Source organism: Varroa jacobsoni, unplaced genomic scaffold (assembly GCF_002532875.2).
Source record: "Varroa jacobsoni isolate VJ856 unplaced genomic scaffold, vjacob_1.0 scaffold_319, whole genome shotgun sequence".
In the NCBI taxonomy this organism is placed as follows: domain Eukaryota; kingdom Metazoa; phylum Arthropoda; class Arachnida; order Mesostigmata; family Varroidae; genus Varroa; species Varroa jacobsoni.
The window spans coordinates 108,747-126,741 of record NW_019213221.1 but is presented as its reverse complement, the minus strand read 5'-3'; the positions used below and the strand labels follow the sequence as shown (position 1 = coordinate 126,741).

The following is a 17,995-nucleotide window of genomic DNA, read 5'->3' as shown; positions in this document are numbered from 1 at the left end:
CTTTAAATACAGTTTTGAGATGAAACTATTACTTGCATAGAATTGTATTAACAATAACCGATCACCGTATGAGTACTGAGCTTCGATTGAATGAATTGGATAAATGCTACGATGAATGAAATGTTTGATCTAAATCTTGTCCATAGAATATAATCTCTGATAAAGCAAAGTGAGCCAATCACGAAAGTAAAATTTGTTAGGTGGCAAAAAAATAAAGCTTCAAAAACACTTTATTTTCTGTGTTAATTTTACAATCCTTTGTTTTACTTGTCGTTTGCTTTAAAGCTAATGGTAACAGCCATTACACGTACACAAAAGCTATAAGTGCCATTTTCACCATATATATAAGTATCGCGGAAAAGTTTTCCCTGCAGGAGACCTGCACTATATATTCCATTACTTTTTCATAAAAATGATGGACCATAATTGCTTTGTTGTGTTTATGTTGCTGTAATCCCATGCGAGCATCCACAACAAACTATATAAACCAATAAGCTAACTATCAGAAAATTAAGGCAGGTTTGATATTGGAGGATTACAGTGCTTATTGCAGTATTGTCGCACGGCTTCTTGTAAGGCAAACATTCTATGCAATTGCACAGGTACGTTCACTATTCCAAATTATATTTTTAGCTCCTAAATATTTCCATGCGCTTACACAAGAAGACGTTGGGCTGTCATAGTAAAAGGGGGTCTTCCTTTTTATCAGTAGGAATCGAATTAGTCACAGAGTTTTGGAAGACAGCTGGCAGTTGCTCGAAGAAAATAACCAGGCATGTGTGCTGAAACAATTTCGAGAATGAAATTACTCTATTTAGAAATATAACATGTCTGCTCACTGACGCAGTAAAAGTGCCCAATAGAACGCTATCTGGAAATGAGATAATTTTTCTGGCAAACCCCAATACAATTAATACTTCTCGAGTTCCTGTTCGGTTGTTTAGTCTGGGCTTTTTTTTAGGATAATAAAGACCCCGCGTAGTACTGCAACGACGGTACTGATATGAGGCGATTTACATAAATGACAACACTTAACGGATTAGGTACCATACACTGCCCAAAAAGGCTTGTACATTGCGTTAATTTGTTTGCGTAGACAATGCAAATTAGAACATGGCATACTTAGGTATTTTACATGCTTAGCTCCTTTTGAGATCGGAAACAGTTGCAGGCATTGCCACTCAAACATCGCTCTCATCGTCATTTTTATCATCCTTATAAGTAGATTTAATATCCTCTTCACGATATTACATCTCTGAGATCCTAGGAAAAGACAACTCTAAATATAATTTACACAAGTCCAATAATAATATATATATATATATATATATATATAGATATCTATTCGAACGCTAAATATTAGCACGAGGTAGATGAGCAGATGACAATCGGTGTGTGCCGAAACGTATCTCCTTGTTGAATGTTGAAGCTCATCTTTGGATGGTGCCAGTGTGTGTAGGTACGAAGGGTTGTTACATCTACATTTGGTATCCTGTAAATGTCTGCGTGCCTATGAGGTGCTTGACTGTCTAAACATCATCTCACTGGTGAAAAGCAGGCAAATCTCAACTTGCCATCTGTGATCTTATGGATGTACTTTCCACAAATGAGTGTATTCGGAAAGTCTTTGCGCACACCTGTGGGTGAGAAAATATTCAATTTGAATTTTTGTTGACCGTCTGTTTTCTTTTTGGCAGTCCAGCCAATAAGATGGTCGTCGAAACCAGAAAGCAACACTAAGCCGAAAATCATTTTTTATCCTTTTATCGTCACTACGATTTAGCGGTTAAGCAAATTATTATTATTATTAATTGAATCCTTACTCTGCTATATACAAATGTTACTCAGTCCCTATAGAAGGCCCTTCTGGTTGTCGTTTTTGCTTGGCCATTGTGTCAGTGCGGGAACTTCTCTTACCTGTGCTTTCCTAATGAAATGTATTCGACTGAATAAGCAGAAAACGTTTGATACAGCACAACTCAAGCAAGTTGATAACTTCAAATAAAACCGTAGCTTCCATGTTTGAGTCGCCCTTAATATCGGCAGGTAAACTTATCGTACATTTTACGAGACAACATCTGTTCCTCTTTATGGATAGTTGCATAAAGTTCTTTCGCATTCGCAAATAGTAACATAGATATACAAATACGTATATACATTTATAAGTATACGTATATGGGTACACGTCGAAGGACAACTAGTTATATTACAACTGGCATTTGATGTTCTAACCAACGGCTAATCTTGCCGCCGTAAAGGTTGCCTTTGCACAGAAAGCTCAACGTTTCCATTGATAGCAATATCTGGTGAACAATCACATAATATTGTAAGTTAATTTATTAAGACAATCATTCGTAACATACATTTATCTATGGCTAAGTTTAAAACTTCCAATATTTTATCGTCTGTGTCGTATAGGTAACAATGCTATAGCTCGTCCTCTTCAACATCTTATTTTACCACATACCGGCGATACAGGAACGGTTGTATAGCCCTCGAATGATGTAAGCGAGCACGAAAACGTACGCTAATTATAACTCGACAGTAACGAACAATTCTCGTTCGACTTCTCGGTTCGATTGCCTACTTGCCTACTGCCGGTTCGATTCCTAACTTTAAAACATGTCCGACATCTTACAGTCTTGACATTCATATAGTACGTAAATACGCGTTTACGGGCTCTAGATTATACTTCAGCTTACTGCGCCTGTATCGCCCCAAACTGACTAGTGCAGTCTTAATTTCTAGTTAGTATATATAGTGACAATTATCGGACATTTAATAAGAACAGCAAAGTACGTTACCAAAATAGATTACAGTACACAAAACGCAGCAATATTTATAATCATCTAGCGAGTATAAAAATTAATCACGTCTGGTTCTAACGAACAAATTTCGCGGACCCCTTCATTGATGCTCTGATATCGAAATTTCTCTGACTTCACTGATTCGTTAGACCATCGATTAACCTCGCTAACTTATATTCCGGCCAAACACACACATCATCCATGGCTTCTACTGGTCGTTATACCGTCAGCCTGCTCGTTATACTTGAGACACTCAGTCGTGACCCAGTCATCAATAAGATGGCACCTCCTGTGAATTCTCCTTAAGTATTTCTCACACATGCTAAGACTTCGCTTTGGCGCTCTGAAACTCCTTAACATACCGCCCACTGCTAGATGAGGCGTGACTACCTCGAAGGTACAAAGCAAATACCTGAAAAACCCCTTTCCCCAGCTGTTTTCCCCAGTCGGTTAGTTCTGGAAACATTCCAGTTTGGTCTCGCGAGTGATTTGTACACAGGCAGTGATTGGATGTGATGGTCCGTCGGTGACCTCGTTGGTTGTACATGGCGTTGCCTCTGTGACTGAAGTCATTTCGTTAGCAGATGCCGGCAAGTTCTGTACACAATGCCGCTTTTGTGACTGAGATTGTCCGTAAGCTGGTGGTCGATCGGACACTACGATTTCTGTGCATGATGGTTCCGAGGTAGCGGTTTTACCATATCCAGATTTTGGATTGAAGCTTGGACACCAGTTTTGATTGTACAAAGACCACCTGCAAATTTCGATCCGAAATAAAAGTCAAGTAAGGATAAAACAGTATAGTGAAATCGCTTCGAAGAGCCATAATAATTAATGCAGTAGCAGTGAAAGTAACATTTTGCAGATATCCTCGGCATATAGAAATCGCGAAAGTACTCGCTATAGCGTCATAGTAGGAGCTTGTAGTACACCATCTAGTCTAAATCTTCAGTCATCTAATAGCATTTGATGGGTGAAGTCACAAGATTCTTGCCCTTAACAATGCAAATATATCATTAGCATTAAGATGAGATAATATGTATTGTGCAATTATTCGTCATTATATCGCAGTACTAATTCATTTTGGTTTCGAGACATGGGCCATCTCGATTTATTTAGATAGTTATTTGATTTTCATAAAATAATTAATTATAAACTGAAATATTTGTTGAATGATGGATTAGGAAGCACTCTGTTTTAACAATTTGGTTTTAGATCGATAGTTTCTGCTTAGTAAGGAAAGCGCGCATCAACACAACGCTTATTAGGTCGGCGAAACTTATGGAGGCACGCTTCGGAAAACGGAACGGCGGCTATCACGAAAAGAGCGAAAGAAGAGAAGTTGCCCCTTGAGTACGTTCCCGATGGTTAGTAGGAGCAAGTAGGAGTTCGTGCACTCGTACTGGAAGTACCCAGTTGTCTGGAACAATGATTAACGCTAATATCGGGCGCGAAACCCGAAACATTCATTTCATAACTGTCATGATGAACTGAAACTAGGTGACAGAGGATAAGGTAGAAGGAGTACAGAATAGACAAAGGGCTTCGTACGCATTTTGTTGGCAGCTGGAGTGCGAACCTGTCGGTGGCAAGGGGGCATTGGCATATCGATTATCGGATTGATCTAGCTTGTTCTCTCCTGAGTTCATTAATGCTTTGTCATGTCGATAGGTGCCCCATAAAAGGCATCCTTAGATCGTTGACTGAAAAACCTTAGAGGGAGAACTTGTCTTAAAGATTTTCGGGCTGTTGCAAGCAACGTTGAAATTGGCAAAAACGGCGGAAATAGGCTGAAAATAGAGACTAGTACAGTGTATGGGAAAACGGCAGGTGTGTTTAATAATACTAATGTTGATGCCAAGTTGAAAGAGTGAGACAAGCCGCTTGGTCATATTGCAGGTCAGCAGATTGGGATGAGGTGGTGGCTACTAATCAAGAAATGTAAATCAGTTTGACGATAGCCTCTAACTTATTGAGCACCAAAGTTATTGTCCAAATTGGACAGCCTGAGCCCTGTGCTGTGTTTAAGGCCAATTTGTGGACGCTGTAGTAAATGTGTTTGCGAGAGATCGAATCGACTGGACTTTGTGTGTATCGCAAAGGCAACAAAATAATTGATCAAAATCATACCTCACGTGTTCTCTTTTAGATGCGGTATTCTCCACAGTCTCCACACTTCGAAGCAGTGTATACCTTTAAGGGCAACAAAACTTTTGTACAAGTTGACTTAAATATCGCTCTAATTGACAATAAAACATCATCGACTGTAAAGCTGCACTTGTCATCATCATCACCATCATACCGTATACTTATTTGGTAATTTTTATACGTTTAAGGTAAAAACGAAAAACAGTAACCAAAAGAGGGTTTCTGCGGTGAACCAGGGGGGCAGCGCCTAGCAGAGTTACTGGCAACATTTGTTTGGCTCTAATTTTTCTGCTCGCCAAAAAACGATCAATTCATCTGACGACCGAAACTTCTTAAGTTTTACAGCAAAATTAACTCAGTCAAAAGTTTGGGCAAAAACGTTTTTACTTATCAGAAAGAACTAGTCATGAGTCATATTTAAAATTTTCATAGAGATGCCACTTAATACACCTGAGTAAGTATGATTGAAAAGAGTTTTAAAATTGAAATACGGGCTGTAGGTGTAATTCCAGAACAGAACTATCGTCATACGTTTTCCGAGCAGTTGGACAGGGCGGTCCAGCTGATGATTAAACGCCTCATAAGCGGGTAACAAAAATGATTATGGTGTAAACAAAAGCAAATTCACAATAATACTTCATATACGATATTGTTATATGCCATAAAAAAAACTAGATTGGTACCGCCTAATCCTTGATGAGAGCGTAATCGAAATGTATACATCTGTTTACAGATAGCGGGTTTCATATACGGATTTTTGTGATGTAGGGCTTATGCTAGCATCTTCAACCCATTACGTTTATAGGTTCTTTAATTCTTGGTCCTGTTTCGGTAGTTACTATGTTAGTAAACTCCTTGGTAGGGGGAGGGATCCACCTTCCAGTTTGCAATATAAGATTTGACTAACTAGTTCAATTTGTCCATGTCCTATTCCGTTCTTCCACAAGCTAACTTGGAAAGACTCTGTGAAAAATGTCGGTTGGTAGTAGATAGTTGTTTTTTACGTTTCGCTGTTAGCTCAGCCATTAGCGTGTAGGTGCTGAAGGATTTTGTGACTTTCCACATATGTTATTATTAGTCATAAATAGATTTCATCCATCAATACACTTACTTAGAATTTGTGCGGGAAACAGACGAGTATTTTGTCGAATCCCCCCTGACTACCGTTTCGTAGTCAGGCGGCGGGTCGTCTTCTTCTCGGGGAGCTGTGGGCGTCTCGGTTGGGGCTCTTGGGCTCGGATCACAGTGTGGAATCAAGCTATCCCAAAGGATACCGGTAGTTATCAAGATGAAGATACCTGTGCGCACGCGAAGTTTTAAATCGTATTAATTCCGATGCTTTGCGTAGGCGTTCCGTTCGTAGACCTTACGTTAATGCGAATAAGAACCCCACAGTTTTAGCAATCAAACGCTCCTTGAATAATTACGAGCCTGTCGTGAACCTATTTTTGAAAATCATCACGCTCAGCACGCTCGATCGATAAGCAATAGGTGTTCGTCATTGTCGCTTTGGACCAGCTCATAGAAAGGAATGGTGTCAATGGTGTGATCGGTGCGCCCAAATATTTTTTAAAATACGATTACAAGAATATATTAGAAACCCTAATTTCTTTAAACTACGTAACAGCTATTAAATCTGAGGCGATACTTTTTTTCATTTTAGCAACTCCTGTAATCTTATGGATGTTATTACTTAACAGTAGCAGAATATCCCAAAATAATATGGGTAAATAAAATAAATTCGAATGTAGGAAAGATGCAAATTCTGTTTAGTTTTTGCAAGCAAAGTAAACTTCAAATATGTACAGTGCTTGATATTAAAATTATGGAAACGAGAACATTTCATATCAAGTGATTAAATGACAAAGTACACAAAATTGCAAAGCTCTCTAGGTGCTCTCTCCCTGTACATGCGCGCACACACCCTCTACTTGGCGTTAGAAGTCATATTTGAAAATGACACGCACCCTCAACAATGGTGAAGTATTGGGCTAATGGACTGTCCGTACGGCTGTGCACAGTGGTCACTGATGAATAGGTATTTATCGTAATTTAATAGTGACCTATGTAAACTGAAAAAGAATTTAACAGTCATTCTGACAGATGCGATTATTCAACATCCGTGATCCTGTTTCGAAATTTAATACTGATATACGTCTGGACGGATGTAGGGGGTCCTTAATCCTACGGTGTCCAATTCTGATCCGATAAAACTCATGCAGGACAATGCGGTTTTATCTTCGCTAATAAAGCATATTATCGAAGTACAAGACTTATTTCAAGACGAAACGCAAATGCGTAAAAAATTCATGAGGCTCAAGGCTCGCCTCCGGAATATAGGGAAAAAGCAATTATTGCTTAGTATCGCCGTGCTGGGTTATAAAGTTTGTTGGTCTACCCGTTTCATACGGCTTCGAAAAACCCAAGAAAAATTTGCACGAGGAAAAACAGCGGTTACGCAAGAGGGGTTGGATGAACAAGATCCAGATCGTACAAAAAGCCTCTTTTTTATGGTCTCGAAATTTACGTGCAGAAATTAGAAGCTGGTTTTGAGATAAATGCTTTTATTACCAAATGCGACATTCAGATAAATCTTAACGGCTGGTGTTTATTTGACTCTTTTTTGACTTTTCTGGGGGGCTTACACTTTTAAAGCTTTAGGCCTACAATTATGTTAGAATTTAAATCGGCTGAAGTTTTTGCGACTAGTGTATCTGAGCGGTACCTCCATTTGCGCGTTTCAATATAGCCCTATTCACAAATTCTAATAAAAACTGATTTGATGAATAAAGATATTGAATAAACACATCCACTAAAAATATGTCAGTAAGCATGAAAAAAAAATGATCTAAACATTCGTCAGACTTCAGAATTAGTGATATCGAAATTCATCGACCACTTCGTTTAGATTACGGGTTTGGGTTACCTGATACGACGACAATGAAGGCGTAGCCCCTGTGTTGAGTAGCAAAGCCTGCGAAACCACCAATGGTTAACGTTCCCCCAACAATGAACGAGGCATAAAAGAAGACCCGTCGTTTGCCTTCGCTCATCTTCTCCAGCGACTTGAAAAGACACGTCATTATGCACTGCGATTCAGTGCCGTTGTTCACCGTTGGTGGTCATAGCGATTATTAGCAGACAACCCGGGCATTGGCAAAAAAAAAAAAAAAAGAAGTGATAGAATCAGATAAATACGTTTTTTCATTGTCGTTTAGGGAAGCGTTACGTTGATTTAGTTGTAGGTGTATGAATAGTAGGTTTATTGTAATTATATAGCCTTAAAAATTCATCCAAAATGTCTATCGTCATTTTTTCTAAGTTCAGGCAAACTATTGAGAATAAAAGTTGAATTATACAGGTTAGGAGACAAGAATTATAAAAAGCGGCTGTAGTAAAATTAAAATATCTGTTTTTAATTATTGTATTTTTCGATATTTTGGTTGAATACTCGGGAGGGCCAGATCCAAATATGCGTTCAAGACTTCAATTATTATATATAACAAATTATAATAGCAGTTCTTAGTACTCAGGTATAGAAAACATTTAAGCTGAAGGGGGTAGATGCCAAGTGACGTTCCCTTTTCTGTGATTTCATCAACCTTTTCTATTAAATCTGTCAAAAGTCTACTGATGATGTTATATATTATAGTGTTTTGCCAAGGGTTCTGAAATTAAACCTACTACAGATTCAATTTCAATGCAGTTGATTTGAGCTTCATTACATCATCTTCCAAATTATTAGTCTACAAAGGCCTAATTTTTTTTTGACTATTACCGTTCGAGGGGATCAGGCTCTAATACCAAGAAGGGGTGATTGATCTGACTTAAAGAGCCCGAAATTTATGTAACGGCTTACATTTTTTTGTTAATATAATTAGCTTTAATTTAATAAATTAAGTGTCTATTAACATATGTGGAGCTCAATTTAAGTCATTTTATGATACAACTGTTATCATAAAGCAACAACGCTGAAAAGTTTGTCTACAAGTAGCATGTAAAGCTCCCTAAAATGACAAACGGTCATATGCCCGCTGCTGCAATTTTCAGAACTCAAATTGTCATAATAAGGCAACATAACCGATCTCCAAAATAATTGAATTTTTTATTCATAATGTTAAAGCACCTTTAATTTCATAAATAATAAAAAAAAACTAGTAGTAAAAAGTCGGAAAGTGCACAACCTTATATTTATTTGAACGCTGTTATATAAAATAACCGGAGGTTTGATTTTTGTTATAGAGGTATCACGCTGCGTTGTCTTTGTTTCCTTTTCCACTCATGCACTAATTTTTTTTATAATAAGATACAGAAGATGTTGGGAGCTAAGGCAAGTAACCGTATGATATCCAAAATGGTCGATGCACACCGAAAACAAGGGAACCTCACAAAAATGTGCTTTTAAACGCATTTGACTTTATATCTCTATGGCATATTTATATACGTTCAAAACAAGACGCCATTCTTTCCAGGCCACTGTTCCTTCACTAGTTGCCTTAATCAATAGGAACAGGTCGACTTTTTTTTTTGTATCTAGGTCTAAAGTCTCATTAAACCACAACCCCTGGCACTGATGTTCATTTGTTAGAATATTCCTAGTTTATGACTCTTATATATGCTAACAGAGGTCGCTTCAGTTAGTTAGATAATAACTCTACCGTTGTTTGCATTTTTTTTTCAAATGTCATTCCAGTATTATTAGAATAAGCAATAGCCCAAGCCGATTTTTTATATCGTATGAGCCTCATGTTAAGAAAAAACAAATACGCAATCAAAACTCGCAAATAAAACGAAAATCAAACCAGCATAGTACGCAATACTATTAGTAGTTAGTGAAATTTTGCTAAAATGTTTCTTTTTCTTGTCAGTGGTTTAGCGTCGTCACCGTTAGACTGCGCTGGATTTCACGCTGTCCGCCACAAATATAGAAACACAAATACACAACCTTTGGGGATGAGGAACTGCTTCGAATAACAACAGTGTATCTACTGCACTTGCAACATACCGCCACTAAATTAATTCGTTTCTCAGCTTTAACGCCGACTGTTGGCCAAAAACAACAATTAGATTTAATAGAATAGACGAAGAAGTAAGGACCCAGTACATAAAGACCTTTCCTATGACTCTTTGTGAACCTCGTTAGGCTTTGATACGTGTTAACTTATTCGTTGTCTGCATAACCACTTGACAGCAAAGGCGGCTTTCTTCGACAAACATGTAAAAAAAAATGTATTTTTTCAATTACTGGCGTGCAAAAATAACTCATTCGTTATTTCTTGATTTTGACGAATTTTAACTTGACATATTCAAATCATGAAAGGTACGCGGATCGTATTATTACGGGTCACGAGTTGCCTTTGTGATGAAAACGGCAACCAGAAATACAAAACAATGTCACTTTACCATCATATAGAGCTATCTGATTCTGATGATGATTTATTAGTTTAGAAAAACAACTCTAAACAAGCACATTTACTTATACCGGGTAACACGCTGCCAAACCTATAAAACTGACAGATACGAAGCTAGTTTGCTAACTGTTTATTGAGGTAATGGAGCTTCCAACTACAATTTAAGTGAATTAAAAAACAAACGGGGGGTCGCTAAAAGAACATCCAATCGCTCGGCCACTGATCGGTACAGTCGTTAAATAGAGGCGTTTATCCGATCCATCATTAATTACTTTTTGAGCACGCAAAATATAATCGATAGGAACAAAGCTTAAAATTTTGTAGTTTGTAGTGGAGAAATATCCACCATTACACCCAGAAGCCGCCCAAAGATACAGTTCAGTTGAGTACACACCCCCCCCCCCCCCCAAAAAAAAACACTTACTTTTTTATGAAATCCGATAGGACTAATTAATCCTAAAGCAAATTGGCACTGATGGAGTTTTTAATATATTTATATAAAGTTCGTTTTTTCCAGAGGTGTCAATGCGGATCTGATAGGATATTTGTCGCCGTATATGGTGTGGCTTACCAACAACATTAATTATCCATCCATTTAGTTATATTATATGACCTTAATCCCTGATTGTAATTAACCGAATTCATATATTGACCGTAGTCGGGTAATTCGGGCACACACTTGTTCTTCACTGTAGTTTAGAGCTTTAACTCTTACAGGAGTAAGCTTTCAGTCGGCTTTGGGCAGTCCTGTCGCCTAATTGAAAATTAAACTTATTTGTGCAAAAGCCTTTTGGCGGCCGCTATTAGCAATCATAAGTATTTTTAATTCGAGCTGACCCTATTCGAGTTGTATTCAGCAGTAGATTGCCGCTCATAGCGAAATAATATTTCAAGATCAAAAAACGGATACCTTACTACGAGAGTCAAGGTTGGCAGGATGTGGGCACACATTGTAGAGTGGAAGAAAGTGATATCACTGGTCGCCCTCAAATGATCTCCTTATAATGCGCTTAAAGGCCTAACATGTCTAAGACGAAATCCCGAAGGATAATTTGGAAGGCCACTGCCGACATATGAGTTTTAAGTACCCGCATCAGGAAGCGACCCTCAAACTCAATGAAACAGTTCCGAACGAATATGCGAGGATCAATCAAATTTGCAGAAAATAATCAATAACTTGGAAGGTGAGGTTGAACTTTGAAGACTTTCGCGTTTTTATAGTGTCGAATACGCCAATCGCTTAAAGATGAACAGTTAACGATTTTTTAAAAAATTGAATTCCGTGGCTGTAATAGTTAGCGGCATTTAGGTGATAATTTCGGTACGTGTACAATCAATAAAAATCGTTTTTTAAGTAAGAACACTTGTCGGTCTCTGTTAATATGTGATTCAATTTGCTTTAATTTATATATGATGCTACAACAGATTGAGAAATAAACCTGCATGTGTCGCAGAGAAGAAGAAACGAAATAAAAATGGCTAGCAAAAGATAGTTTTTGATAAGAGAGACTAACCTTCATCACCTTCAGTTGCAAGAGAACTGCGATAGACCTAACCGCATTAGATTTATTAGCTAATTCAGCACATGACCATCATCATTGTGGCATATTGAGCTAAGATATTTGCAAAGACGTAGTAAAAAGAACTATCCATATATAATCGGATACGATTGAGGAAACACACGAGTGCTTTATAAATTAGAAAGTATAATGATACTTTTTTTTATTAGCACTAACAATGTCAGCAAGAGCCAAAGTGATAAGGCCATGTTAGTGAAACAAAAATCAATAGCATGACTGCTATATACACGTTTGGCTCTTGAAACCTAAAAGAAGTTAAAGGAAACTAGACTGCCAGCCAAATATAGCCTTTTAGCTCATTCTTCATTGGCATGTAAGAAGTTTTAACACGCAGGCCTATTAACAGTAACTGGCCAAGTTGATATTTGTATTTCAAACGAGAATTGACTCATTAACTGATTATCTTTAAGGGCATTCTGTATTGCACACGGATTTTAGTCTCTGACGTCCACTTGTACCTCTATACGTGGAAATAACGAAAAAAATACCTCTTCTTTATTTTTGCTTTTTTTTTTTTTTTTAGAAGAGAAGAACGTGGAAACTGAAATAACATAGACTGGCCTTGGCCGTAATCTATGACGACGTCTGCCATAACTGCTTTAGCTAAATACAGCAGATTGGCTTATATTGTGAAGGCAGTGGGTACAGGATGCTAAAAAAATGACAATTATCAGCGTTACCCGGTGTAGCTTTCACGTACCACTGGGCATATAGGGGTCCACTCAGATAGCCTACTCCCTCACGTGATTTCTGTTTGTGCAAAAAACAGCTTTCCAATCAGTTTCCTGTTGGGGGGCGCGGGGTACGATGTTGTGTTCTGTATTTATTACAGATGGTCAGCTCTCGCCAAGTAGTACTACCACTGTTACTATTGCTAGCACGTATTGTAGCTCAGGGTCGTTTTGCAGATGTTAATATTTGCTACCCAGCTACATACAGAACCACTGCCATGCTTGCATTGGTTTTATAAACACAAATAAAAGACGTGCTTTCCATAATCTGTTCGGTAGTCCACATGATAATGCCTGCCTGGAAAAGTGGGTCAGCAATAGATTTTGTGCAGTGGTCGATTGATAGGTGTGTATATAAACTGGTTTTATTGATGTACATAAGGGTTGTTTTTAGAAATATTGTCCCTACATTTTCGTTTTGGAGGACGTCGCATCTCAATGTTAACAAATATTTGCAAATTAAATTTATTTTTTCTGATACTTTTCCACGATTAAGTTAAGACAAAACTAAAGCAGACCTCTAATCTCGGTAGGCACAGAGAATATCGACAACAGAACATATAGTACATTTATTATAGATAAAAATGAGTTTTATATACTTCTTATATGTTCCTTTATATACTTATATACAGACTTCCATGCCTTGCTGGGCGGATATGCTGCAGCCATGGTCATGCACTGTCCTGGCATGTGTGCCTGCACATCTGATAATAACAGATACGTGCGTGCTCGTGCATTTATATGTGCGTGTGCACTTTATGGGTCGCCGTCTATCATGCTCCCATGTTGACTGATAAAGAAATTTTCGGTCCTATTGTGGCCTGAACAGCTTAAATGGTAGATGAAACTAAGTATATGTGGAGAAATAAACAACTTGACATAGTACGATATCGCCGGCAGTATCGCCATATTTTGTCGCTGCAACAGCATAATAATAACAATAGTAATAATAATAACAATATAACATACACGGTACGACTGCGTGATTTCGCAATAATCTGCTTTGACTTGTACGATTACCGCATAGATGCCGTTGATGTTACTGTTATGATTTTATTTTGGCTTATTGATTATAGGGTCTATGGGCAACACTACGATTTAATTATGCTCCGCCTAAACAAACGCTGCCATCGCCATAAAGTCTGGACGTCGTGTGTTTCCTACGGCGCGTGTGGGGCCTAATGTGTCACTATTGCGGTGACGTATTGTCCTAATATTGACAAAATGGGACATCGCCATTATTCTTCTCGAAGCATAGGAATAAACTAGTATTGCATTAACAGCGATGAGAACAAAATCGTTCTCTGCTGGGATTGTGTAGACGACAGAGCAGCAGCAAATGACATCGCCATCTTCACCGTGTCTATGATAAAAGAGCGACTGGTTATCACAACGTCGCTTCTGACGAGATGGTAGCCATCTAATATGTACGGGGAGAGCAGCTGTTTGCCGAATCAACGACGTCAAAGAAGGACGACAAAATTAACAGACTATGTCATTTACTTTATTTATGGATGTGTATAACACAAAGGACGCACAGTACGGTGATTCTGTAATTGATTTACATTACAAGAGAGCTGGTTGGCCGGCTCCCCATATATATATATTGAAATTTTTTTGAAGAACACTTTTTCTTTCCTACTTCCGCTCGATTGATGTTATTTCTGATGCGTACACAATCATATACTACTACTACTACTGATGTATAATTCGAAAGTGCTGTTAGTGCAATTTTAACTCGAAAGAACTTCTCAGAGACGGATGCCCCATACGTATGGAACACCCGTCTCTGAAGTGTATTGTCAACACGCCCTGTACAAGGCATTCCATCGAAGCTGACAACTTGAGAGTTGCCCGTAAAGATGGGCTACAGCCACACGATTATCGTTAACTATCTCATGTCTTTTTGTTCACTAAAGAAGTTAACGCCAAAGGTCCAACCAAATCTTAAAGCAATTGATGGAACTGCGAGGACCTGATATAGGGGGAATTACTACCTAGGAACCAGGCAGCTGATTAACGCGTCTATCTAGCCCAGTTTCATCAAATCAGTAAGGCTAACGAAAAAAAAAGTCACAAACGAAGTCACTACAGCTCGGTAAATGGTAATATGGTTAAAGTTGCTTTCCCAGACTTGGAATGAGAGGTGTCGTTACACTCTACATATTCTTCGGATCTGGCGCCGACGGATCTTTTCCTTTTCCCTTCATAAAACAATCATCTTTGTGGCCCTACTTTCGGCATGGATCAAAGATTCAAAACCTAGGTGGAAAACGTTTTTCAAGTAGAAACCTGCTACGTTTTGGCAAGACGACATACACTAGTTACCGAAAAATGGTAGGGATTGCGTATTACAACCTTTTGTCGAAGGAATAAAAAACGTTATGTTTTCTATTCAATAAAAAGTAGGAAGACTGACAATATACCAGCTAGGGCTTTTATATTTTAACCGCGTCGTAGCTAGCGCCTGTTTCGTACGCTGATTCTGCCCACAATGGTTTATAATCGAGTTTCTATCTCATCTCGTGTTTTGAGTCTATAATTCTTAACACAAAAAAGTAACAGGCCGTATTTGTGTGTGTTTCGTCCAGTCATTTTTTTTCTCAAATTCTTTCTTTACCTTTCAATTGGGCAACCTCTTTCGAACAGCTATGCAAAGCTGTCGATTAGGGCTGACAAAACTACCAGTCGAAATGTTTCCTTAGATCATGTGGCCTATGCATATTTGTTGGTCCAGGCTTGGAGGTCTTAGTCGTTAAAGGGGACTTCAACCTCATTTAACTTATTTGGGAGTGATTGTCGATGTTGTTAATAACTAAGGTCAACGTTAAACATTTTGCTGTGATAAACTTGTAAAAAGGTGCATATCACTTCCTCTGTAAACGTTTTTCGAGAAAATCTTACGCAGCAGGCCACCATTTCAGCATTGGATTGAACAGAGAGTAATCCATACGCGGGATTCAGCCGGGGGCAAAATCAGGAGAAATCAAAGCACTGCGGGTGCGACCTAAAGAGTCAAAATTGGACTGCAATTACTATATGCCTTCATTGCTGTTATTGCTTTTAAGTTCATCGTCCTTGAAAGATAGCACTGTTATGTAAGCCCACAAGAGATGACTGCATGCGGAGGTTTCCGTCTCTTTCTCTCTCTAATAATTCAAAGGCTCTTACGCTGCTCTTACGGTATCATACGCTTAATTAACTAGTGCTGATAAAGCGTGGCATCCTAATCCTAAAAATTTTGAAAAAAAATACTCGTTCTTATTTAGAAAACAATAATTTATTCATCTGATAATTACTGACTTGTTCGTAGATAAGACATGCTAAAAGTGTGTGTCTCAAAATGTCATACATTATTCTGGTACAATCGATTAGAGTACGAAAAAATGTTTGAAATATTTTAAATGATGTTTTATTTAATGCAATGTATTGGTGCTGACAATAATAAATTAGGGCACCTCATAGTGACTTCTCAACTAACTCTTTTTAAAGTTAGAGCGTGCATTGGTCACGCGATTACCGTGAAACTTTCTTCAAAGACAGAGACATTAAAGAAATCAACAGACAATAAACGGCGATGGTGCTTTGTTCTAACGTACAAGCACAGCACGTGCCTATGTGTATTTGCAAATCTGTCTTAAACGTTAGGATATCTATGTTCATTCGCGTAACAGTTGTGACATGTTAGAGAAAGCAAATATTAAACTGCGTCTAATAATTTCGACTGACCACAAAAGCGTACGGTAGCAACTTCAAATTTTAACCTTACCGTAACATGTCACTCTCTGCGCTGAGCAGTATATAGAAATTGTTATTGAAAATATGTCCTTGTAAATATATTCATATATTCTAAACATACAAACTGTGCGATTTGAACATTACGTCCGGCATCGCCGTTGAGCATCCATGGGACGGCTCCTCAGCACGAAACGAGCCGTGTGGCTATGTCCGGATTCGAACCCACACATGCCCTTAATATTAGCAAGCAAATAAGCTACCACACGAAGTGAGCACAAAAGCAACCTTGATCAGAGGCATATATGCCTAATTATTCCTCTCTTATTGTCATTTAATCTGGGTCGTTCCACCTCCAGAAACGTGCGTTTCTAACTAACCAAAAAAGATTTATGATGGGAGTGGCAAGCTTTACATTATCAAGGTGCGTGCAAAGTGGCTAAGTGCTGATACTAACGCGCGCGTGTGGTCAAAATAATGAATCGATAATAAGTAGATAGGTGAACTGCGTACCACTGGACGGCACAGTGGGCCACACAAATGACAGCCCTTGCAAGAGCAGCAGTGGTGTTTCTATGCCTGCACATGCAGCACCAGAAGATTTTTACTGTTACCGCATTTGTACATGGATCAGCAAAAAGCTTATTTTTAAAGCGCTCACAAAACCAAGATTGAATATTGCACGATTGGTAGCGAACGGATTTATAAAAGGCACACGTTCTCCACCCCGTAAATCCGCACTTCAAATCTGCATGTAGGAATTATATCATAATTTGAGGTAAAATTTCAATGTATTACATATAGCGTATAGGTAGAAATTGTCGTCATTAAAACTGCTAGTTATCCACTGGTCGATGATAAATATATACAAAAGTAGTAACGCATAACCAGTTACTACTGTGCTCTCCAATCTTTACACCGGCGCCATAATCACTTGCGCTTCGCGTACTAGGCTTGACGACCGAACTATAATGATCAGGAAATTACCACTGGGATTTCAGACTCTCACAGTATCACCCGTACTATTCCAAGGGATCTTCTTTTTTCTTCTCCTAGACTACACAAGTAACTTCACGAATCGTAAACCACCGTTAATGCAACTCTTTGACGCAAAAGGACACAAAGGGTCCATCCGAGAAAAAGCGCTTGATATCCTTCTTCTCCGCCTCGTCCAAGTTTGAACAAGTATACATGGCAGGGCTGTCAATGTCTACAACGACAACAATCGAAAGTTTAGTTGACGGCCACAAAAAGGTTCATAGTTAAAATGGATTACATATTACAATAGTAGCATTTGAATAACTGTTGTGCATTAATGTATATTGCTTTTACAAGCAACAAACCGGATCCCAGCAATTACCAGCTAAAAGTATAATATTCAATGCTTGCTGCAGCATGTATTTATCTTTGCACGATGACGGACACGGTATTGCTTTGAAATTTATAACCGATAAACAACAACTCCGAGTGGACACCATCAGCAATAGCTGACCGCCATTACTACTGAGATAATCACAGCAGTAGGAACAAGAAAAGGATAATACCGATGGTTATTGTACTACAGTAATAATAATAATAATAAT

General features: G+C 38.3%; 1 protein-coding gene across 12 annotated transcripts in view; it reads right to left on the bottom strand.

Annotated features, from left to right (window-relative positions):
* Nucleotides 1–212: 212 nt before the first annotated feature.
* The window catches only part of LOC111259306 (uncharacterized), a 55,807-nt gene continuing 38,024 nt past the window's right edge, over nucleotides 213–17,995 (bottom strand). For 9 of the 12 annotated variants that reach the window (XM_022831213.2, XM_022831220.2, XM_022831217.2 and 6 more), the window contains 4 exons: nucleotides 7,882–8,044; nucleotides 6,067–6,253; nucleotides 4,938–5,000; nucleotides 213–3,561 (listed from right to left, as the gene is read on the bottom strand). In XM_022831213.2, the coding sequence (XP_022686948.1) occupies nucleotides 3,258–3,561; nucleotides 4,938–5,000; nucleotides 6,067–6,253; nucleotides 7,882–8,044 (717 nt within the window). In that variant the 3' untranslated portion in view covers nucleotides 213–3,257. Of the gene's footprint in view, nucleotides 3,562–4,937; nucleotides 5,001–6,066; nucleotides 6,254–7,881; nucleotides 8,045–9,960; nucleotides 10,526–17,995 lie in introns of those variants that run through there. The other 3 variants (XR_015310531.1, XM_022831219.2, XM_086967850.1) reach the window with 3 other exon arrangements.